Here is a 25,320-nt window from a genome sequence, read left to right on the forward strand (position 1 = left end):
TCAGGAACTGTAACCTTCTCCTTTCTACCATCTCCATCACAAGACACAAAACACAAAACAAATGTTATGTTATACTATAGTTGCAGAATCAATAAAAAATCATTTAAGCAGTAGAGGTTTTGTTATGATGTAGATGCAGAACTCGCACTTGGGAAACAATAGTATCATCATTTTGATAAAGTTGTGACAAACATAATGTGATGCAAAAATCTGAACTTGCGTGTTTTCCAACACAAACTAGTACATTTTGCTGTGTACTTAAGTGGTGACATTTTGTGTTTTCCAACAGAAACTATTACATTTTATCTGTGAATTTCATTTGTGATGTGTAGTTAAACCACTACATAAAGTAGCTAAGACAATTTTCAAAATTAATAACGGCAATGCAGAACATGTACTTTCAGGCAAACTGCAGTGGTCACAAATAACCCTTTTTCAGATATGGCTGATGTAGCATACACAATGACATGTAAATGAGGTTAATAGTGCAGTACAACCACCTTGCCCTTTATAATTCACATACAGAACAATTATAAATCAAACATATTCCAAGTTGCATTTTTATAAAATTTAGTAGGAGCACGCTGATCATTTTATAACGGTCACTGTCAGTGATAGCACCACTTAAGTATAACATGTTAGTAAGCCTCTGCCCACTGAACCTACACAAGACAATTTAACAGATAATAAACAAGTCATTTGCTGCTTGTCAGTGAAGTGCCTGATTATCAAAAAATGACACTGTTTTGGCCTTCTTCAATGAATAGGCTAGACTGGCATCAGCAGTTCAGTGATGAAAACAAGTAAATTACACAGTTACCTACTACAGTTCCAGACTGTAAAATCAGCAAAACAGACACAGAATAAACACTTCAGCGTAGCTGCTATAAACAGCAGCATCTTTATTAAAAGAAATTGAGTAAAACTGGTCACCCTTTAAAAGATGATGAGCTGTAAACTGATTAAGGTGTATCTCTTAAGAAGTGCTACAATCGGGGAAACACCTATACAACTCATTTACTTCAGCCACTAGACTTAGCACACCTACAACAATGTTACTGCAGAGGGCAATGTTAGTGTAACAGAAATGTCTAGTATAAGTAAAAAGCATTAAGCACTTAAAAATTCACTCTCGTACAAACCTTGAAAGCATTACAATGTAAGATTTAGCAATTATTTTTTGAAAGGACCAATGACAAAATAATAGTTAGTGTACCATACCTGTGTGTGTAGTTTGACTAGCCATTTTTTTAGCAATTAGCTTCCTGGATTTTTTTTAAAAACCTGAAACAAAGAAGTTAATTTTGGCAAATCATGGCAAATGGGTAATTTCATGTACACTGGGTCTCATTCCATTTAGTGGCTGTTCTTATACATAAGAAACCAAAATCAGTGAAAATATTTGATATTGGCTTGAAAGCTGTCACTACATGCACAGCTCACGATTCTGAGCTGTACTTACACAAAATAAAACACAGTAAATGCCTGCATGTTTCGTTTAGATTTGTTTGTGTGCTGCTTACAAACGCATGTGGCTAAAGTCAAAAACAAAAAGTACAGGTCACTTTTTTTTAAATTTTGATACAAATGGGTGCCAATGAGTTATGCATTCAGCACATTCCAAATTCTAATGTGCTGACATTCTAATACAAGTGAAACTTCCAGAAAGACACATCTTAGGCAATTTTTTTAAACCTGATCTGCCTGTCTTGTGCTTCAGAAGCAAACAGACAAAAATCAGTCTAGCTAGGCAATTCTGTGGCACACAAAGCTCTTACCAAGAAGAAGGTGGCCACAAATGCCAGTTGGAGGTGGCTGGGGAAGATGGAAATGAGTGGCCGCAGCAAGTTCATCAATCCTCTGGGAAAGAAAGTGATTCTGGGATAATAGGTGTTGTACCTAATGGAGTCCAGCCCTTTCAAGCCCATGCTGTGTAAATACATTTACACTCAAAGCCAGTGGAACTCAACTTATGAAGACACTCTTCCAGTTGGATGACAGAGTAGTGAATCTTGGAAGAGCTGCCAGGGGGCAGGAGGGAGGATGCTCTGTATTACCAGCAATCTGGCCCGCTATCAACCACCCAACCCCCGGTGGCGAACAGCGGGCAACTGAGATTCCCTGTCAGGAAAGAATAGGCTGTACAACTCCTGCCTAGCCTGGGCATGCCCAGCTCTCTTCCCTTCAGATTGAAAGGGTTGACTGGTACAAACAAAGGAGTCAGCAGGCAAGATCCTGCAGGGAGCAAACAAAAAAAAAAAAATACAATGGAGGCTTAATTTCCATACCCCAATCTCTAAATACATTAATTCAAAAATTACACAAACCTCGAGTAAACAGAAAAGCTACTTTATGAAAAGCACTGACCTAGTCTCATTACTCAGTCAGTGCTACAGAATACATCATCTACAGCAAAACAGGACCTGTCAAATTCCAGTCAGCACTATGCAGCTATGAATGAACATATATGCTAACTCAAGTTTCAACAAAATGAAATAGAGCATTTCATGTTCCCTTCTAAAATCACCAAAAGGCCTTGAGTCTAACTTAGACTGACTCACTCCATATACATGACAGAGAATCTGACTAACTTAAGCTAAAATCCTAATTAAAAGCTTATATAGAATATAACAAGAATCTCTGCTGAAGCAGTCACTATACTCAGCTTGACTTATATTAAATAATTTCACTGATCCTTCTCCCATTATACATCCAACATTCCCAACACTTCATTCAACATCCCTCCCAATAATATAGCAACCCATTAGGTTGTCAGTGCTAAGGTTCTTGTCTTCTACTTACAGGTGGTACAGTGAGAATGAGAACATCTGCTAAATACTAGAACAGACCTGTATTTTGTGCCCGAATTAATTTAACTAGTTTTTGCCAAGTCTCTCATTACACAAAACTTTTAAATTATTTTAGATATGTTTTGAAAAAAAAACTCCACAAAATATAACAAAACACAACCAATCCAAGAAAGCATACAATAAACAAAATATATATACCTTTTTGGAGATTTTCTCCTTGCGTCTCCACTGTAAAAGTACATCTGCCCAGTTGGACTAACCCAGTCAACAAATGTCATATAAATAAATAAACAAATAAAAAACTAGATTTAGCAAGAAGCAACCAATATATGCAAGTGATAACCCTGCCAGCATCCTAAAGTATCAGGATAACACAACGGGATTTAATCTCCTTAATGGTCACTCTGCTGCAAATTGCATGTATATAAAAACTTTTTTCACCGTGGTTGTTTTCTTTTACTAATATAAGAAATTGCTCTCTTCTCTGAAACCAGAAGGTACAGCAGGTTTGAGAACTTACTGCCACTTTGTGCACTTGCTTTCATTCTTTTTGGAAGACAACAATCATAATCCATTTTCACAAGGACTGACCTACATAAAAGTGTAGAAAAGGGAATTTGTTTGACTCATCAAGGCCAAGTATAGTGCACAATTCTGAAAACATCTTGTAAAAGACTTGCTGAATGAAACTAAATGTTTGAAATAGCTGTCAAATAAAAGAGTGAGATACACTTATGCAGCGGACCTCACCTACTGCATAACATAGGTCATAGGTTCATAGGTGTTTACTAGGCTAACGACCATAAGGGCCTTTTTACGCCTAGCCATGCATCCCAAATCTCTGACAAGTTCTGATACCCTTGATATGTGTAAGCATGGGCCTGGGTGATGAACCATTTATAGGTTACCTGTTTGCATCTGAGACATAGGTGCCAAACCAGGGATGAATTTCCGTTTTCCCATCCAATTATCCAAGTTGCACTTGAATTGGATTAGGGAGGAACTCTGCTTCACATGGCCTGTTCCATAGACGGGGTTAGTCTCTGGGATACATACCTATCTCTCCAGCAGGTCCTATTTATATCACAGGCAAGGTTTAAGCATCTAGAATGGGTAATTCTGGTACTGTTTGTTTTGTGGATATGCAGGAAGACCATCAGAGTGGGGTCTGACAATGCCCTGTATGCGAGGCACAGATCTCCCCTCAAAAGCTTGTAGGAGATTGAATACAGGGATAGGGCCTTGATGCGGTCTGCACAAGACATATTACTTGTGCTCTATATTCTTTTAGTGAGGAACCTCTGTGGACGTTCCAGTTGTTGGATATGCCTGGTTAGATACATACCAAAGGGGGCATTGTACTCAGTGATAGATCTGATGAATGCCAAATACAGTGGAACAATGACTTCCTTGGACTTAGATGCCATACCTTTGTTTATAAGATGCGCAACATAGAATTATTTCCTCACTACTGTAGACTCATGACAATCAAAAGCTAGATTACTATCTATGTGTGTCCCTATACCCATGACTACTGGGTCAACTCTAAAGGGTGTGTTGTCAATGTGATAGTTACCACGGATGAATGATTTCCCAAAGGACACTATTATGCATTTCTTGGCATTTAGTTTTAGTCCATGACTCTGACACCAGTTGTTTGTCTGTGTCAGCCCCTCCTGGAGAACATTTCTGTCAGTGTGAGATTCAATGACAGCTCCTAATTTGCAATCATCTGCAAATTTAGTCAGCCAGAGACCACTGACATCGGCCTTGACTTCTGAGAAGTAAATGCCAAATAGGAGGGGTCCAATAACTGATTCCTGAGGGGCTTCAATTGTGACTGGCCTCTTTGTAGAGGTAGATTCCTCACTTCTAACTTTCTAGGTCCTGTTTGTGAGCCAGTTGACTATCCACTGGGTGACATATGGGTTTGTACCTAACCTCTTGAGGTTATCAACAATGCCTGAGGGGGTTATTGAGTCAAATGTCTTGGCCAGGTCAAGGTAGGCAGTGTGAACGATTTTGCCCTCATCCATTGCTTTGGTGACCTTCTCAAAGAAGGATTAGCATTATCTCAGAGATCATTGTACCACAACAATGTCATTCAAATAATTTGTAATTTGTGCCACTATACAGCTGTCCAGAAAGCCTCATCAAGCTCACCTTGTTGAGTTATGTTTCAAGGTAATTATATTAACCTTTACCAAAAGATATGATGATCTTGGAGCTGATTACTAACAAGTATGCAGGACTGTGATGGGGCGGGGGGGTGTCTTCACCTGTATTGCAGTGCAGATTTCTTTGCCCCATGCTCAAAAAATACAATTTCTTTTAACATTTTGTTTTTCACAGAAATGTCATTTCAATTAGGTTGTTTCATTGAAATACACTTTGGCAATATATGTTTTGGTTAGGTTAACTGTATCACAGGAAAACTAACCTGATGTATCACAGTGAAGTAAACTAAGAAGAACTACACATGTTTTGCTCTAATAATTGCTCTACAACGTGACATACAATCAAGTTAAAGCATGCAGACCAACTGCATACAAGTGTCTCAGACTAAGAGTACCTATGCTCAGCAATGCTATAGAAAACTCCTAAAAGCAAGAACAAATCTGCATATTACATATATAACTTAATAATACTGTCCTAATCATAAGTACAGATCAATTTAGGGAGACAGTATCCAAAAGCTTATTACTAAAAAAAAAAGTAAGCGCTATTTTGTGCTTTTGGTTTCATTAGGAGATAAACTTTCCATAAATGAGAGCATGGACAGTTATCATTATCATAAATAAACCAAACAGATGCAGTAATAAAGTAATGGTATTCTTTATAAACACTAAGAGTAAATAACTACTACAGTTATCCATAGTCATAAGCTTGGAAGTATACTGTAACTCACAATGGGGTGAATGGGCTGAATACCATCATGGCCAAGTCATCATAAATTGTAAGAAGGCATGACATGTAGTTTTCAAACATAAAAATAATAGCCCTTACAGAAGACTAATATGTAGAACATCAGTATCAACCAAATACAAAAGAAAATTCCTAACAATTTTTAGAATTAAGATCTAAACTCTCCTTTAGTCCATATAACTGTGACAGCCACTTGAAAAAAGATTACATTAAGAATGTCAGTATGATAATTAAATGTTACATAAGAATCAAGCATCAGATCTAGATACACAAAGGAATAAAACAATTCAGCAGGTTGCAGATGAGTATCATATAATCAGTTTGGGGGGATTGGATTAAAAGTGCCTTAGCTTTTTTCTTAGATAAATGAATCTGTATGCAACATGAGTTAGCCCTAGTTTATCATTATGTAACATGCATAAAGCAGCAATCTCATCATGATTAGTAGACAACAGTACCATACTGTCTACATAAACTAACAGCTTGGACTAGAGACATATCATCTAATGTATTCATATCAGTAAAAAGAAAAAATGCCTAACAAAACCCCATGCAAGACACCTCTACAGTGGGGCAAATACATAGAAAAGGAAGAAACAATTTTATTACAGCAAAGTCTGTGTGTTACATAAAATGCACACCATTTTACAATATTCCTTCTTATACCTAGTTTTGATAAAGGAGGAGATATATTCTTGCAACAATAATAATTGAACACTTTCACTAAATCAATATTTAAATCTAAGCTTCTGAATAAAATGTCTACCTTACGGCAAATCTACTGCGATAGAATAGTTTAGCCAAAAATGTTGATTTTGCCTGAAATCATGCTGGAAACTCCCTGATAAGTTCTTGTCCTCAGAGTAATCCATTAATTGAAAACTATTATTATAAAGACATTTGAAGTTGATGATAAATGTGGTATGGGATGATCATTTTTAATTTGACCCCCCCACACACACACATGCACACTTTTAAAAACAAAACTAATTTTTCCATGTTTTAATTCTAAAGAAGAATTAAACAAGTATGTTCTGGACCAAAACAAAAAGGAAGAAGACAATTTTACAAAAAGGATCTAAGCCATCAAAATCCTAAAATGTTTTAGCCTCTGGCAGCTCTTCCATCCTGTGTGTGTGTGTGTGTGTGTGTGTGTGTGTGTGTGTGTGTGTGTGTGTGTGTGTGTGTGTGTGTGAGAGTGTTTGTGTGTGTGTGAGAGTGTGTGTGTGTGTGTAGGTGGGCGGGTGGGGAAGAGGGCTTGTTTTGCTACACAGGATGACAAGAATGTGATATAAAGGAACATGAGCAGGAGGGAGTGTATAAATATTTGGGAAAAGATGAAGGATCAACAATAAAACACTAACAAATAAATCTGAAGACCAAGTCTGATATTGAAAGCTGTCTCGACATCTAGGAATAAAGTCCAATCAATTTGCTCCTCCTGTTCTAATAAATCCTTAGTTATTAAATTCTGCTTGGAAAGACAACCCTTCTGAAAATATAATTCTCTCTTTCTCTGGTTTCATCCATTGGGCAGTTAATTTCTTTAAAATACGTAAAGTACTACATGCAGCTAGCCCACTAGTGCAGAGGCAGGACACTTTTTGTTTTAGTAGTAATTTGCATTTTGGAAATGGGCTTGGACTGTCAAAGAGTTGGATCATCAGGAGCAAGCCTTTATTCCATAAGCAATTTTTTCATAATTTTTATTTTGCCTGTGATAAACCAATAAAATAACATATTATTCTGGAGCAATAACAATTCTTATGAGGCAAACTATCAATGGAAACAAGACAAAAGTTTGAGAAAAAATAATGAGGAAGAATGTTTGCCCTTATGCAGTGTGCTGTTGGTGAAACAGATTAAAATAAATGCTGATGCAAGTCTGTGAAAATCAGAAGAAGAGATTCCTAAATGCACACTGCTATGGAACGATACCAATTAGTGGTAGGTCATCTTATTGCTGTAGCAAGTGAACTTGGCACTCAACAACAACAATAGTAGTTAGGCAATTTACAAATCGTCATTGTGATCCACTTACTAGACAGTTTGTAAACTGTCGGGCTGTCAAGCTTCTGATTTTTTTTGTTTAAGAATCACCTTAACAAAAACAGAAGTTAGACAGATTAAAAGATTACTGTCACAATCACTTATTAGACATTTTGAAAACTATCTCAAGGTCAAACTTCTGTTTTTTTTTTTTAAGTAACTACCTTAAAAAATAGAAATGTTGACAGTTTACAAGCTGTTTAGTAAGCAATGGCAATGTTACTGTTTAATGAATGCTTATAAGCTCTTAGTCCTTGAGGGTCACCTCACTTCCTACAAGTTGGCAGCTAGGGTAGGAACCCTGATTGCCCCAACCTTCCTACTGCACATGGTCATCTCAGTTGTAAACTTACAGTCTAAGGATTTAGGCATCCATTCACTACCATTCAGAATGCAAAGGATCTCACCTGGCAATGCCACCATAATCTAGTCCTTCTTCTCCACGCATGATGATGTAAAGGCGACGGCGCAGGTCATATGGCTTCATGTTCATGATCTGAAAGTCAGACAAATCAAATCAAATGGCTTGCAGTCATCCGAGATTCAAACACAGACATTTGTCAGAGCTTGAGGTACAATGTAGAAACACTGGCAGTTGATAAGAAGGCTGACTTTGTGGATTGATACCTAGTGCCTGTATCAGCCACATATCAATTTATACATCTGTTATTTACATAGCATGGAAAAATGTGAGACAGAGTTATATAACACTTCTACAGTGTTATACAAAATTAATTTCGCTATGCATTGTGTTTGCTACCTCCCAAGTCTTAAAAAGGACAATTCATTTTGCGTGCGTGTGTGTGTGTGTGTGTGTGTGTGATCCAAATTCAACTCAAGTTTTGTCTTGATTCGAGTGCAAGAGAAGAGAATGAAGGAGTCCTGTTTCTCCACATTGTGTTTTCCCTGATGTAAAAGCCCACATTAATACTTAGATAAAAAAAACACACACTGTAAAAACAGTATAGCTCACAATGTTTGTGTTTGCTGGTTTTGTTTCGACTCTCTAATGACTATATTCAATTAAAATAAATCCATCCTCCAATGTAAAAGCAGTCTGCCAGATAATTTTCTTCAGAACATTTGACAACAGGATCAAATATCAGTAACAAAAGTGGTAGCTGTGGAGAATGCATTTGCCAAGTTTCTTCCATTCATACTTTTCAAAATAATGACAGGCAAAAAAAAAGCTATATGAGGTATTTGGCAAAAAGGGCCATATTTGAGAAGAAAGCATCTTTGCTGCAGTAATAAACATGTTATGGGATAGGCACCTGCAAGCACAAGAGAAATCTGTATCCCTTACCAAGGTTACATCAGGCTTTCTTCTACATACTTTTCTCTGTTTTTCAAGTGACAAAACTTCCAGAAGGTATAATGTAAAAAAAAAAAAAAATCCAAAGGAATTATAGGAAGCATAGACTGCTGGGAAGAGCAAACTGTAAAGAAATGAAGAAGAAACTGCAAGGATGTGAAGGCACACAAACATCTATCGTTATCCCTCAACCTTGCATCAACGAAATGTGTGAATTTATGCATGGCCAAGTGGGACAAAAGCATGACAAATGATTAAGACTATAAAACAGAAAGATACAAAGTAGAAATGCAACATTTCATTTAAATGTAGACATGCAAGCACAAATGAGATAACTGAGCTAAATTATGCATGTTACATTCAGTTCTACTTGACGGATTTCAGAGTGAAGGGTACTGCAGCAAGTCCAAAGAGTAAATAAGGAGGAAGCTGAACGGTCATAGTGCAACAGCAATACTTAACTACCCTCTCACTAAGCAAGTTAACATTTTTTCCATCTCACCTCCTCCTTGCAACATATCTATGATCATTCTGAGATTCCTTTAGAGCTCATCAAGAAGTTTTGACCAAGCAATATGGTGGGGAGAATCAGGTAGATTACAATGGTTTGAGCATGGCTGTTGAGGTACTGAGATAAAAGTAATTGATTTCTCCAGCCTCCACCAACGTACTGCAACTCCGAGGGTTTATCATAAAGAGCTAATGTGCTGCTACTCAAAAAGCAAGAGAACAAGTGAGTCTAAACTGCAGGACTGGATCTACTGGAATGTTATAACAAACTTAAGGAAAAGCTGTAAAGTGCAACACTTAATGCCACTAGCAAATCTTTAGACTATGTTGAAAGCATGGATTCTATATGTACATGCAAACTGTGCTAAATTCATTCAAATCTGGGACATCATATTCAATCTGTGACACTAAGTGTGCACTCAAGCCATCTAAATCAGTTTGTAAAACATTAAAAAGACACATTCCCTTATCCATTATCTGCAAGTGAAAGGTGTCTGAAAAAGGATACCTGGGCAGAACTGTGCCTAGTAGGAAAAAAATTCATAAGGGAGGAGTGTGGAAATCCTACTGTGACAAAGAACTACTCTAGATACCCTCTCTTTTTTGAGTAATAAATCCATATTATGAATTAAAATCAACTGACCCTGGCTCTCAACTGCTAATGTAACTTGCAATCTTTGGTGAAGATATGAACAAACATGCTATTTTTTTTTAATTTTTTTTCCCCTGGTGAAAATGGACACTTGTTCAGCCAGAAGAAGCTGGTCAATAAATGGAATAAATGAATGCAAATAAAAAAGGCTCCAACACACTGCTTCATAAACATCCTGGCAGAAATGTTACAGTGAAAGAAGCTGCTCTACCTGACTGAGATCTCACTTCACCTTACAAGACTTCCACATACTTGTCACTGCAAGATGAGATAACAGTTACTAACCAATTAGACAATATTTGCTTTAAAAGGAATAGGCTGTGTGTGTCTTGTGTTGATGGACACAAAAAGCTAAGATGTATTTTGTCTTCTGGGGTATTTGGATATAAACATTTGTTGTGTGCGGTAGTCTTTTTCTCCAGTCCTAAACAGTTAGAAAAAAGTGGTACCTGAAAGGTCTCATTCAAGGCTAAGCTGGAAACTACCCTAGGCATGAAGGAGGTGTTTGTTCTATAACAAACATCCTCTCTTTGTCGAAGGCTAAGAAAGGTTCTTACATACCCTGGAGCTCAGAGACTTTACTAGCAGATTAGATAAGCACCAAGAAAATGATCTCCCAAAACAAAATAACTAATCTCTTTCCCCTCTTGATTCAAAATATGGAACAGTAAGTTTCTCAGACAGAAAACTGACTGATAAGGGAACAGTCAAGCAGGCCATAACAGCTGAAAAGTGTACTCCAATCTAAGTGAAGAAACTTTAGGCTCTTTTCATACAAGAGTGAAATACACTGCATCAAAATGGAGAAGATACGCTTCAAACAGCAAACCAGTTGGAGAACCTTTTACATTTGGTAACGTATGACATCCAAGCAGATGTACTACTTCTTTCCTTGAGAATTAGAATGACTTGATACGAGTTAAGATTTGGAATGAGAAAAAGATCATCCAAGTTTTAACTTGAGGGAGGACAGACATGGGTATTGGACCAAAGAACCCCTTCTGATACAGCAGGGCCTTGTGCAGTACCAGTGTCTTTCAGGCCTCTGCTAGTTGTTTTCAGAAGTTTCAAATAATTTAGCTGGTGCAAGGCCATGTATGTATACTGAAAATGCAGTGCAGTGGACAAGGTAGTAGAAATAGAAGTCCTATTCCTCTAAATACTTCAAAACTATGGATCCCTTGTCTTAGGGAAATATATTAAGATGTTATGATCAATCTGCTCTGGTTCAGTCTTTTAAGTTTTGGATCCAGTCCTCCCTAGTTCTTCGACCCTATAAAATGTTAGGCCACATATGAGCAACAGCTTTGAGTCACAGCTCTCAGCCAGAGCCTAGGTTACATCCTGGTATTATTTCAAGGCGACTGAAACAGCTACAAGCTTAGGGTAAAAGTTCAACACTACAGTTCTTGGATGAGCACACCTCTCTGACCCCTCACTTACATAGGGCTCTCATGTCATCCAATGTCCATCCAAAGGCAAAGTCCTGAGCAGTGAACCATAAAGAGATTTCTTCTTCAGAGTCAAATTACAGTCTAGCTATGTCTTGGAAATGAACCATGCAAGATCAATAGCAGCTTATTAATCAACAAACCACAGTCCCCTCTGTTTCTTTTTCAGATAATGAACTGGAAATATTAATTGGAGAGGGTGGGTCTATTCATTTTCTTCTTACATTCGGGGGGGGGGGGGGGAGAGAACAAAAGCACATGAAACCATTGAAATGGAAGGGTTTAAAAGCTTAGAAGTACAGTTTCCCTGACAGACAAGAAAATATTCCTGATCAGAATCCTAAAATCAACTTATGGAGCAAATGACAATAAACAGTACATTTGCAAAGCAGACTATCATAACCTAAAGATTTAAGAACAGTAAGTAGGGAAAAGGAGGAAGAGAGGAAAAAGCCATTATGAAAACTAAACTTGCCACCCTCATCCAGGACTACAACTTGTCCATCTATAACTAGCATTTAAATTATCAATGTTCACACTTTGTCAGGGAACTCTGAAGCTATTGGATATAGTGCCTGTATGGTCAGTAAATAAGATGGAGACACAAAGCATGACCTAAACTTTGTACGCTTTCACTTCAAACACCTCTTTAAAAATCAAGTGTACTACATGACATGCAATTATGCTGCAACTAATTTAGTAGCATTTAAAGATAAATACACCCCAGGTCTGCTTTAGGTTGCTGAATGTGTTTTTCTTCGAAAATATTTTGTGAGTGGTGAAAGAGTTGAATGCACTGACTTTTGAGTGCGCAGGTTGTCATAGGTTGCAGTTGTCAAAGGGACCTAGTTGCTGTGCGGCAGATAAGTAGGTTTTAGTTGTACTGCCAAAACCTTTGTATGTACAAAAACTTTCTGCATTAGGTGAGGTGTGTGTGTGTGTGTGTGTGTGTGTGTGTGTGTGTGTGTGTCCGCACAACTGTTTACTGTTTAAATCTTAAACAATCCATATATCTATCTGTTTTTTTTTTCTTTTGCTTCCATACCTAAAGAATTTAACAGGACTAATTATAAAGGATTTTTGCTTTTACTTTTGGGACAGTTTTTGTAGTACTTCAGCATTCCTTTGAGACAATATATCATATCTATCATACTTCTCAAAGTCCTTATTTTCTTGTGCCAGTACTGGTTGTGACACTTCTGGTTGTTTTCCTCTTGGAAATTCAGCTTTGACTTATCTGTCTTCCGCAAATGTTACCTGCCATTCCTTTTATACAGCTTTCCATCTCCTCTGCAAACAACATATCATCTGTGGTCAGGGACAGCCTTTGGTCAACTGGTGCCCTAGGCAAAAGGGCTCCACAGCACCCCCCACACCACCTGGTGCCCCATCCTGGTCTACCTACACCAGCCAGATTACTGGAAAAGTACCCCTGCTAGAGCGGTGCCCTAGGTGGTCACCTAGCTGGCCTATACCTAAGGCCGGCTATGGGTCAGTAGCTTTACCAACCACTGCAAACTTTCCTCTGTGTTTTGTCCTCTGTCTCCAACCTGAACATATCATAGTTTCCTACAGCAACTGCCAAAGTATTTGCAAAGTATTTCTAATTTCTTTTCATCATTTTTATTACTTTGCATTCATTTTCAGGCATCAATAACATTGTTGGAGTAAGTGATTTGCTTTTCAACATTCCATCAATTAAAAACTAAGCTGGTGAGAGACTGAGTTCCCGAAGAAGAATACTTTTGTTTTTCATACATGTGGGATGAGAATCCTCACAGTATTTAATACAGTTCATTCTCAGGAGACTCTTCACTGCTTGTATGCTTCTTTCCGTTTGCCAGTTAGAATGAGGACAGGTATAAAGCATCTAGTACACCTAAGCTCCCACTCATGCACAGCTCTTCTAATTTCTTGAGTTTTATTGTATATCATTGTCAGACATGACATCAGGTATTTCCTGTTGCGAGATACAATCACATTTGCACTTGTGTCATTTACATGACTACTTCAGAGAACTTGGAATAATAATTCACAAATATGAGACTCATTGTTTCTCAGAACTGAAACAAACTTGTGCTCAATGATCTCCATGGATAAAGATATTCTTCTCTATCACAATAAGCACAAAGCACATCAGCTTAAATTTCCTCAGGGCTGCTGTTATACTATGCACTATAGGTGGAAAATTCTGCCCTACCTGTTCAATCTGGTCAACATTCATGGCAAAGACATGAACTCTATTGTTCTTTCTTTGCACTTTACTCTTTTCAAATATGATTAAAGTATTCTCTCAAACATTTGTCTTCTTCATTGCCTTGGAACTATTATTTTATCAGCTTTCAGCCTTAAACCCTAGATGCAATTAAGCATTCCTTTAAAGAAAACTAAGAAATAAAATCTTTACTTACTGATAATTTTTTGCCCAAGCCCTCCTTTCACTGTAATGTCTTTCAGAAAGATCACTTCTAAACCAGTATCAGTTTATCTCTGAAATTACTTTACCTTATCTTCTATTAAAGGCGAATCTGGTATTACTTAAAATCTTATATTTATTTCCTTTTTTTAGCAATTTGTCAAGTTTCTCTGTGAAATACACACTGCTTAGCATACCTATGTGTACCTCATTGTATAGTCTGTATTTCACTATCAGGTCATACTTCAGTAGAGTAGGTAACATTAAAAAACAACCAAACTGACTACAAAACTTCTCAAAACAATTTAATAAATCACAATAAAAACCTCTAGTGGCTCGGCTATACCTGTAATACAGAAATAATTATCTATGCTCTTAGGTGTCCCTTTAATTTGTTTTACATAAGGCAGAGCAAAAGAGCTTTTAAATTAAGATTAAAGAAACATGTTAGGGATATCAAAAAACTAAAAAGGGAGAGCCCTATTGCATTACATTTTAGTTTATACTATCAGAATAACCCATTAGGTTTGTGGGGTACTGTACTTGAACAAGTAATAATTGATTATGGAGAAAATGTAACTTTGAAACAAGCTGCTATACAAAACATCTATATTTTAAAGTAAAAGCAATGTTTTTTGGGTTTTCAAAGTTAGGTGTCACCACACTGGATCTTCAGTCTGCATATTGATTGGCAGTGAAGTTTTTACTGTGTCGAGTTGCCAGCCTGGTGCCCAAACGTCACACACACACACACACACACACACACACACACACACACACACACACACACACATATGCACGCACATGCACACACCTACCTGCATGTCTTTAAAACTCACTTGACCGCAGGGAGGACATGCAGACTCCACACAGAAGGCTCTCCAGTCGAGAATCAAACCCTCTTACTGTGAGGTGACAACGCTAACCTTTTTGGACTGAGGATAATCCTGGCATTCCCAGTGGAAATGCTCTCTTAAAGTATGAAGGGTTTCACCAAAAGAAAAATCCTTTGGAGGGGAAGCAGAGGGAATGGATTCCTCTGCACCTGAATCCTCATAAGCAGATAAAGGCATGTCTTCATAATCAGAAACTAGTAAACTCAACAAATAACAGCTTGCAAAGTCAAAGTCAAAATGAAATGTTTACTGTAATAAAACAATTATACAACGCTTTAAGCACAATAATAAATGAACGCTTTTCGTTTGTACTAAAACAAACTTCCTCAGAAGACCATGTAATTTAAAAATCCCGCAAATTTAAATTGGTTTTCTGTTCTGCTGACATCACAGAACCAATACCATAACTGTAAAATTTAAAGTTGCTGTACGTGAAAATAAAACCACTCAACTTATGAAACACTTTAAATTAACAAGAGACAATTATGTCATATATTATACAAACAATATATTTATAATAAAATATATGATATGTTATATATTTGCATAAACCGTATTGTGTAAGTGTTTATATAAGCATATAAAACAAATATTTCAATACAAAAGAACAGAAAACCAATTTAAATTTGCTGGAATTTTAAATTACAAGGTCTTCTGAGGAAGTTTGTTTTAGTACAAATGAAAAGCGTTCGTTTATTATTGTGCTTAAAGCGTTGTATAATTGTTTTATTACAGTAAACATTTCATTTTGACTTTGCAAGCTGTTATTTGTTGAGTTTACTAGTTTTGTTTGCGTAAAAAACTTTTTTCATAATCAGAAACCTCAGAGTCGTCGGACTCTTGGTCAGTTAAAGCTGCTGGGGACAGGTATCTTTTTCTCTTGGCAGGGGAAGGCTGGCTTTCCCTAATCAACATAATCAGATCTTCTGCATGTTAAGCATTTGATTTAGTGGCAAGGAAGCAGGCCAAAACCTTCAGGCATCTACTAGAAAGCTGAAGATGAAGAGGAATTTCACCTTTCAACATGATAATGACCCCAAGCATGCATCCAAATCAACAAAAGAATGGCTTCACCAGAAGAAAATTAAAGTTTTGATATGGCCCAACCAGAGCACAGAACTAAATCCAATAGAAAAGCTGTGGGGTGACCTGAAGAGGACTGTGCACAAGAGATGCCCTCACAATCTGACAGATTTGGAATGCTTTTGCAAGGAAGAGTGGGCAAATATTGCCAAGTCAAGATGTGCCATGCTGATAAGACTCCTACCCAGGAAGAATGAATGTGTTAATTAAATCAAAAGGTGCTTCAACAAAGTATTAGCTTAAGGGTGTGCACACATATGCAACCAGCTTATTCTATGTTTTTTATTTTTGTTTCCCCTAACAGATTTGTTTTTCAATTGAATTGTACAAGTTATAGGTCACATTAAAGGTGGGAATAGTTTTTAAATGATTTATTGTGGTCTCATTTTTTATATCACAAAAACCTGGCATTTTAACAGGGATGTGTACACTTTTTATAGCCACTTCTTCAATACCTTTGTGGTCAAATGTTTTAAAAGTATCTGCAGACAAAATACTGCTCTATGTACCCACGTCTACTTTAAATTCATGCAACAGAAAATTCTCAAACCATGCAATGAATAGAAAACCCACATAATACACAATACTTACTGACCCTTTCCTCAAAACTGGGTTGTGATAATCACAGATGGGCAGATACCCAAAATCTGAACGAGCAGACCAGCTCATACCTGCTGTCAACTTTAATAATGACCATATGGCTAAAAATATACTTGCTAAGTTTAGTTGCAGGTTTCTCAAACTTAAGACAAATCACATACAAATAACTCAGCCACAAGATGCATCTCATACAATCAACCACTCCCTCCATAAAGCATTAACCTTCCAAAAAGTCATTTTGATGCATTCTTGCTAGGATTTATAAATCAATTTCATTCCAGGCATACCACTTGCTAGCTGAGTCTGCCATCACATTTGGAGTTCTTCTGTGTAAACATTTACTTCACTAACAATTTTGGTTAGCTAATGTACTCAAATTTCACATAATGTGACCAAAGTTTAAACAATATAAAAATGTTCTACTCTGTAACAGGGAAATGCAAATACCATAACATATAGCCACTGATTTATCAGAGATGTAAGCACTGGTGGAGGTTATGGTCTATTCACTGAGTAAAATAACATATTATACCATGCGAACACCGCAAACCCGACAAACGTGCATGCTGATTGGCTAATCCAACCAGCGTGCACATAGTAAATCCTACAAGAAACAACGCAAAAAGTCCGGTCGCTAAATATCATGCGGCGACAGCAAATAAACAGTAAAGTAAAGTAAATCTAATACCCAAAACACACAACAATTTAACGAAAACACAGAAAACTAACCAATTTCCATACTACACTCCTCATTCCCTCACCTCGAACACTAAAAAAATAAAAAGTCATGCAGTCGCAAATACATCATACACACACTACATAACCACCACTTATAACACAATAAAACCAAGCATTCTCATAAAACCATTCACTTACCTATATTCCCTACAATACCTATACACAGACAACTCCAAAAATGTACATACTAAAAACACACCACACATCCCTCGTAAAGTCAAAACACACACCATACCGAACGTCCACATCAGCATACATCTAATAAAAGCGCATACAACACCACCATCTAGTGACCAAATAGTAAAAGTACATATTTTAAAAAATTAATACAAATTAAAACTACACCACATTTCAACATACCTATAACTACTAAAACATAACTACACGTTATAAACTTCTACACTGCCTAAACTATATTATACCAAGCACCACCTAGCCCTTTCCTAACATTTCCTGAAAAACTAAAAAATAACGTATTTAAATTAAAACAGAAATAAACAATAAACACAAACTGAAAGTGTGGACTATTTTATCTCACAAAAAGTGGAAGAATACAAAAAAAGCAAACAAAAACATAAATAACAACAATACAAACATAATACAAAACAAACTAACACCATGGTATAATAGCAATAACCCACTTCTGGGTGTGGGTAATGCTGGATTTACCCACGGTTGTCTTTGTTTGGTAAACCACGCCAACCATGGGTAAATCCAGCATTACCCACACCCAGGCGTGGGTTATTGCTATATTGCATTATCTTCTAAATAAACTCACTATCCAATACTCTGATAAAGAACATAGTTTTTGACAAATTCCCAACAAAAAGTAATTCTCAAGTTTCCCATTAGAAGTCATCAAGGTGAGTTTGGAAGGATCAATAGTCATTCTACCAAGATAGCAAATCTACCTTCACTAGCTGCTGTTGGTTACAGGTAAGCAGCATATATAAATAAATACATTCAACGTTAATTCAGACACACTTTCTTAATTGACATCTCACAATATTCAACAGTGTTGCATTATTTTTCTACACTTCAGCATCCTTGGTAACACAAAGTGGCAAACCACGCTGATAGATGATACACTTTCAAACAAAGTAATGTTGTTATCCTGAACCGGCATGGTTCTAGTTATCTGCAGCAGTGAAACTTTTAAAGACTGTAATTAAGTTTAACCATCTTGGTAGGATGGTACTACAATTGTTAAAATGAATGAATGAGTTATTTGGATTGTAGAAATGTAGGGATGAATGAATTGTGTATATTTTTAAGTATGGGAGAGTTCACTGATGAATCTGTGATCAGCATTTGCAACCGTTGAGTTGTTATGAATGAATGAAGGCAGTGAAAGTGATTACATGACTATAAGTATGCATGCATGGAGGGGTGAACAACTCAACAGCTGCTGACTGTATCAGGGGGAACAGTTCTACAAACCTGACTTGTAGAAAGTTAAAGAACTCCTTTTACAATTAAAATATAAGTGAATAACTAGAAGCAAATTGCCAGCACTAGTCTTCTCCGAAAATAAACTCACGAAGCAAACAGCTGTCGACTAAACTGTTTATTGCAACCACATAAAATAAAACAAGTTGAGCGCTTTCGTTAGGAGGTTCTGATGAAGTCAGTTTTCATAAGGTGTCTGATGAAAGCACTCATCTTGTTTTATTTTGTTGTTTGCAATAAACAGTTAAGTCTACAGCTGTTTGCTCCATGAGTTGGTTTTTGGAGAAGACAAGTGCTGGCAATTTGCTTCTAGTTGTTTTGTTTTCTGTATTGATGGAATTCTGCTAGTTTAATACAAGTGAATAACTACTTGACAAGGTATAAGCTGCCAGCTATTAAAAGCTACCTTTTAATTAAAGCCATGTGATTTGTAAACACTAAATATTTCTACACTATAACTTCTGCTAGAATTATGGTATTATGTATCATTGCACTGTGGATGTCCGTGCAAAGAACTTAATTACACATTCTTCATATACCAACATTCTCTTCTTATGGCCTGAAGTTCTGTTTCCATTAGAGATGCAAAAAATGATGTGAGTGTGAAATATAAACTCAAAATAAAATTTAGGAAGAACTAGCACAGGCCCCACCTTACCTGCTGAAAAGAGTCTTCAAATAAAGTTTGCCTGGAAACACTGATCTTCACATGGCTTGGTAAAGCATTAGACTGTATAAAAATACAAATAAATTAATCAAACATCAGAAAGGGGAGATACACATGTTTTAGTACTGTCCATATGACTTCTTATAATTTAGACAAACTGGATTCAAGATCAGTAAGGTGTCAAAGTGAATGGGTACAGACTGCTAAAAAAGAAAGTCCTTTATAATGTTTCTACAAAAGGATCGAGAGATGCACATAAGTTAACTAGTTATTTTTGTCTTAACATGTTAAAAGAAATTCAGATGTACAAAGCTGGTTACAGATATTTTACCGACTGTACTTACTTGTCTTTGATAGATGAGTTTTGGTGGAAACCGCAGATGTTAGGGTATTCACCACAACAGACGATCCTTTAAAAGACTCTCTGCAGATAAGTAACAACTGGGCTCTCCTTCCTGAGAGCACTATCATGCCAATTTTCTTAGCCCTCTTCATCTCATTGGTACAGGCCTTGGCATTACTACACTGAGTTATCCTCATGCCCTCCTCTTTTTACCTCATAGAATATGAGCTAACTACACGTGTAACAAAAAAGATTACAAAAACTATAAACACACAATACTTATCCAAAAAATGTACAGCAATACAGTAAACAATCTGTGAAGAAGGGTCTCCTAAGATTCATCTGCGAAGGTATGATAATATGACAGTCAAAGACCATCGTTAGGCTAATTAATCCATGATTCTTACAGAATCAAAAATGAAATCTTTCTATTTCTTTAATGATAGAAACAGCATTTTTAACTAAAGTTTCTGTGATCAAGGATTTAACTTCCCCAACATGCAGCAACTTCTGATTTAGTTACATTAAGTCTAAGACAGCAGGGAACAGCGTCCCATGATGGGGGTGAAAAAAAAAACAGAAACTTTTTACTGCTTGAACCCATTCACTGCCACATTTTATCACTGCTGTTGATATCACTAAACTAGTTATCAAGAAACTGGTTGCAAATACCTGACATACCTGCTTTATACTATTCAAGGGACTCTCTGCAATGGCTAACAGCTGAGTAGAGTCCAATTAATACTCACAAAAGTAAATTATGCAAGACAGGCAGATACCAGACAGGCCAAATGAAGAAAAATCTCAAATTCATGCTATTAAAGCAGACAGATGCCAAAGGAGACTTGAGCCCCCCCCCCCCCGAAGTACACATCAAGGAAGTGGCATCCGTTACATGTACATAGTGTAGATTAAACAAACAAAGCACTTATGTCTGCAACGGACATTTTCTGGAAGCAAGTACCAGAAGAACCATGATTCTTGAATGAATGATCTTCAGCTATAATGGACAATAGCTCACTGGCTGCATGACGACAGAAAATACATTTGACAATTTATTTAGAGAAGTCTGCCTAACAACTGGCAGCTATTTCATACCTGCAACAATAGAGAGCAATAATTTGTATGTCTTCCTGAAACTGTGCACATACCTCAAGTAAAACATGATTTAAAATACCTATCAAGGGCCCCTATGGAAGGAAAGAAGTAAAGTAGACAAATAAGTTGAGTGTTACCTTCAAAACACTTTGGGAAAATAAATGATATCCAATACAGAAGAAATCACCACGAATAAATACCTCCGCTTGTAGCATAAAAACGTGTTTTATTACAAAATTAAATGAGCGCTTTCGCATAGAAAAAACTATGCTTCTACAGATTTAATTACATACAGAAGGAACACTTATTTTATATATAAAATTTGGCGGGCCTTTCAAACAATCCACAAATCAATTAAACAATTAATTAATTAAACAATTCCTCAAGCAACAGCTTAAAGTGCTCCTAGCGATCTAAAATGTAAGATACTTATGTTCTATATACAACATATAACTTGAAACATAAAACAAAATGTAACTTAAGACATAAAACAATAAATTCAGTAAAGGTGGCAGAAATAACTTATTTTATCTTGAGCCACGCAAAGAAACAACTGTACAACTGTGACAGAAACATTGCGCAAGCTCCCTATATGTAGGCGTAGGGAGCGTATATATATTATCCATTATTCAAAAGCTCAAAAACTCATAAACAGAGCCCATCGTAAAAAACATACTTTTTGAAAGTCTGATGTTGCTCTGATGTAATAAATATGACTAATAAGAGCCTATGCCTAAACTGTTCATTTTAACTGATGGTAATAGAAATTCTTTTAACTAACCAACCTAAACATTGTAAATTGCTTCAATAAAGTTCCGTTTACGCATCATATAAATATATATAAAAATGCGTGAAAAAGTGCATTAAGAATCATAGCAAACATCCTCAGCTGAATTTTGTTAAAAAATATATGTTAAAAAGAGGAAAATAAACCCATATAAATAAACATTATATAGACTGAGGAGTCTGGGGGAACGAGTGACAAAAAACACCAAACATTTTTAAAACATTTTTAAAATTCTCCATTAAAAAAATGTTAATATAAGTCAATATAATAATAAATAAACACCTAAGAAAAACCAATATGTAACGTAAGGAACCAGCGATGCTGTTAGAATTTTTTATATAAAATAAGTGTTCCTTCTGTATGTAATTAAATCTGAAGAAGCATAGTTTTTTCTATGCGAAAGCGCTCATTTCATTTTGTAATAAAACACGTTTTTATGCTACAAGCGGAGGTATTTATTCGTGGTGATTTCTTCTGTATTGGATATCATTTATCTGTCGTACAGTTGTCGGAAGGGATCTTTGATTACCAGTAACAGTTCGTATCTACAAAAACTTTGGGAAAATAGAAAAGTTCTGCCCCAAGACAGGCTAGCGCCTAACAGAAAAATAAACATGGTTCTCTATACACAAGGGCTTGAAGCACTGATATACACCTGGTAGCTGTGATGACTAAGACAAATAATATTTTCCAAGAAATGAATTTCAAGTATATTAATGAAGTCTGCACTTAAGGGGATTTAGCAGAGGTCAAAAGATTAGATATAATTGTTGGATGCCTGGGAGGTTTCTTCTACCTGCAAGAAAATCCCAACTCTTGGTGGGATAGTCTAGCCAGGCCAAGGATACGAGGCCTGCATAATGTGCATAACCTTCATCAGCTGACAAAGCTTCTTCTCTTTTAGATCTCCTCAGTTAGCTCTTGAAAGAGGTCGCCCATGAGGACCTCCTTCAGAATGGGCAGTCTTAATAGCCCGGGAAATTTCACCCTGAAAGAAGAACCTTAACCATGCCATTCCTTGCAGATGTGCAACTGCTAAAGGTGGAAGGGGTATGTGGAAGCCCAGCTGAGGAAGCAAAAATATATATCTTTTCAGAGATACAACTCCAGTAACAGGAAACCCAGTAAGCTTCACCAGAATCTGACTAGAAGACACGATTAGAAGGTAGATGAATGAGAAAATAAGCAAGCACTCTTGGACTCAGAGTTAGAGGACAGCACCTTCTTTCTAAACTTGTGTAAAGCTTTCAAATCTATCCTAAATGACCAAGTGCTGGGGTTTAACAGCCCTCTGATGAGTAAAAGAAAAAAAAAGTTTACCTTAAGATACTAACAAAGCATGACATCCCATTCATCAAGGGCTTGCAAAAATGATTGCCTTGTTGGAGGTTGGAAGACCAGCAGCTCAGTACAGATGTTGCAGAAGTCACATCTGCAGTCACATCTTTCAGATAACTACTTCAGTGGAAATAACCAAGGCTGATTTTGCTTCTTTCCAAGGTACTGGCTGAACCTCTTCTGGGGAGAAAGAAAAGGCATACATGCCAGTCTAAAGTAGAGGGTTCTCAAAAAAAGGGTCATCTGGTGGATGGAGAGGAATCACTATCCCTGACTTGAGACCGAGATATCAATTGCCTTAGAATCTGCAGCTCAGGAGGACTTCAGCAGGGCAGGGGTAAAATCTACTAAAGTTAGCATACTGCAAGGCTGACCAGCATAGCAAAAGTTGGCCAGAGACAGAAGCGGTGGGAGAGTCTTGTACACGTCCCTGATACTTGATAGATAATGCACTTCCTTACCACAATTAATCATGGCCACTAAGCATCCAACAGTCCACAAATCTTACCTAATGACAGTCACCAAGCACTAGGCAAGAACAGGAGGGTCTACAGCAAACTCTAACCCAGTCTGGCAAATCTTCAGCTTTGGTTGGGTGGGTGGAAGGCAGGTAGATTAACATTTCAGAACCATGTTAAAGATCTCAAAGCCTACTCTGCAGGAATGACTTATTATGTATTTCTTTGTTGGATGGGTGCTGCTCAACTTTGAGTCATACTCCCAATAACAAGCGTTACGCCTCTACTCTTTTTTTAGGCTATCAGCAGATGATTGGATGAAAACTGAAATTTAAATCCTACAAAGGACTTGGAGGTCAATGAAGTGTGGGTTTAAAGAATAAAGCTTTGGCATAGTCTGATATTTTGTTCTCTTACCTTCTTTCTCTTCTTGAGTTCCTAGAAGGGACTGCATGAGGTCCCCTCCTAACATTCCCCTAGCACTTCTTGTCTTCAATTACAGCTGCCAGCTGCCCTGTGAGCAATTAAATAGGCCTTGAACATCTTTCTCTCTTACAGTGAGTAGCTACTCAAACTCTGACATCTGCTGTAAGCTTCAACATCATGCTGCCTCCTAAGGCAGAAGAGGCAACTCTGCTTGGGCCCTGTCTGATAATCTAGTTGCCACAGCAGCACTTGAAAAGTATCTATTTTCTATACAGTCAACATCAGAACTTTACAAATTAAGCACATTAGGGCAATTATCTGAGATGTTCAAAAACCTACACAGAATTGGGAAACAATGATCCAAGTGCATCTTCCTAACCTGGCATGGTGATGCCAAGTCATTCACTGTGGGGCTGCAAATGCTAGAAAGCTAAGAATCACTGCAGGACAGTACTCTCAGGAAGAATATCCTATTGTTATCCACTGTACAGGATATATTGAACTACAATCACTTTTTTGACTCCACCACTTACACTACTACAAGGCACTACAAATTTGAAAACAAATGTGAAATGCATCGAGGCTACCTGATTAAGAGAAACTAGTAAAGTTCTAAGAAGGGGGTTCCTTTTATGGGGAAGGACCATACAATTTGCTGCTTTTTCTGTTTGGTCCAGGAATGCTGTACATTTTCCAATATAGCAAGCCTATAGGCTGGTATAAAGCTTGCTTGTAGTCTTGTATTTGATTTCTTCATTTTCTGCCTGCATACAGCACAACTCTTAACAACTCGCTTAATCAGACAGTGTACATGGGTCATACTTGTAAAAGCACTTGCATCTAGTGAGTTTATTTCACTAATAAATAAATTAATAAAAAATAATTGCAATGTAGGTTTATTGCTTGCAAGTGTGACAATTAACTGTTAAGTCCATTCTACGTGCTTGGTATATTTCTAGTTCACAGTTCTAAAGGCTGTGGTCTTAAAATACACCCCTTTCAAAAGCAACAGTATGTACGCAGCTTGCTCTTACATCATATAATGTTGAATACAACATATCTGTGTTATAATGTTTTCTGCAAAAAGCTTAGATGCTTTTATCTGATCCTCCTTCTACATGGACATTGTAGAATATTCAGTCACAGAGGCAGTAACGAACACATCTTGAGGAAAGAGCAAAGGATGCAGTTTGATTATAATTGCAAGTCTAGTTATTTTGTCTTTATTCAAAGGATGAGGTAACTTAGGGGTTTCCTACTAAAATTTGTATTTTCCAGAAACTTACCCCCCAAGAAGACTTGGTAAAGG

At 36.9% G+C, this 25,320-nt stretch overlaps 1 protein-coding gene across 5 annotated transcripts in view; it reads right to left on the bottom strand.

The window, feature by feature from the left end:
* Positions 1–25,320, bottom strand: part of WWP2 (WW domain containing E3 ubiquitin protein ligase 2) — a 1,859,587-nt gene that overhangs the window by 320,594 nt on the left and 1,513,673 nt on the right. For all 5 annotated transcript variants that reach the window (XM_044081781.1, XM_044081779.1, XM_044081780.1 and 2 more), the window contains 2 exons: positions 19,553–19,624; positions 8,192–8,280 (listed from right to left, as the gene is read on the bottom strand). In XM_044081781.1, the coding sequence (XP_043937716.1) occupies positions 8,192–8,280; positions 19,553–19,624 (161 nt within the window). The remainder of the gene's footprint in view (positions 1–8,191; positions 8,281–19,552; positions 19,625–25,320) is intronic.

Source organism: Protopterus annectens, chromosome 8.part1 (genome assembly GCF_019279795.1).
Source record: "Protopterus annectens isolate FY-2018-M chromosome 8.part1, PAN1.0, whole genome shotgun sequence".
Lineage (NCBI taxonomy): Eukaryota > Metazoa > Chordata > Ceratodontiformes > Protopteridae > Protopterus > Protopterus annectens.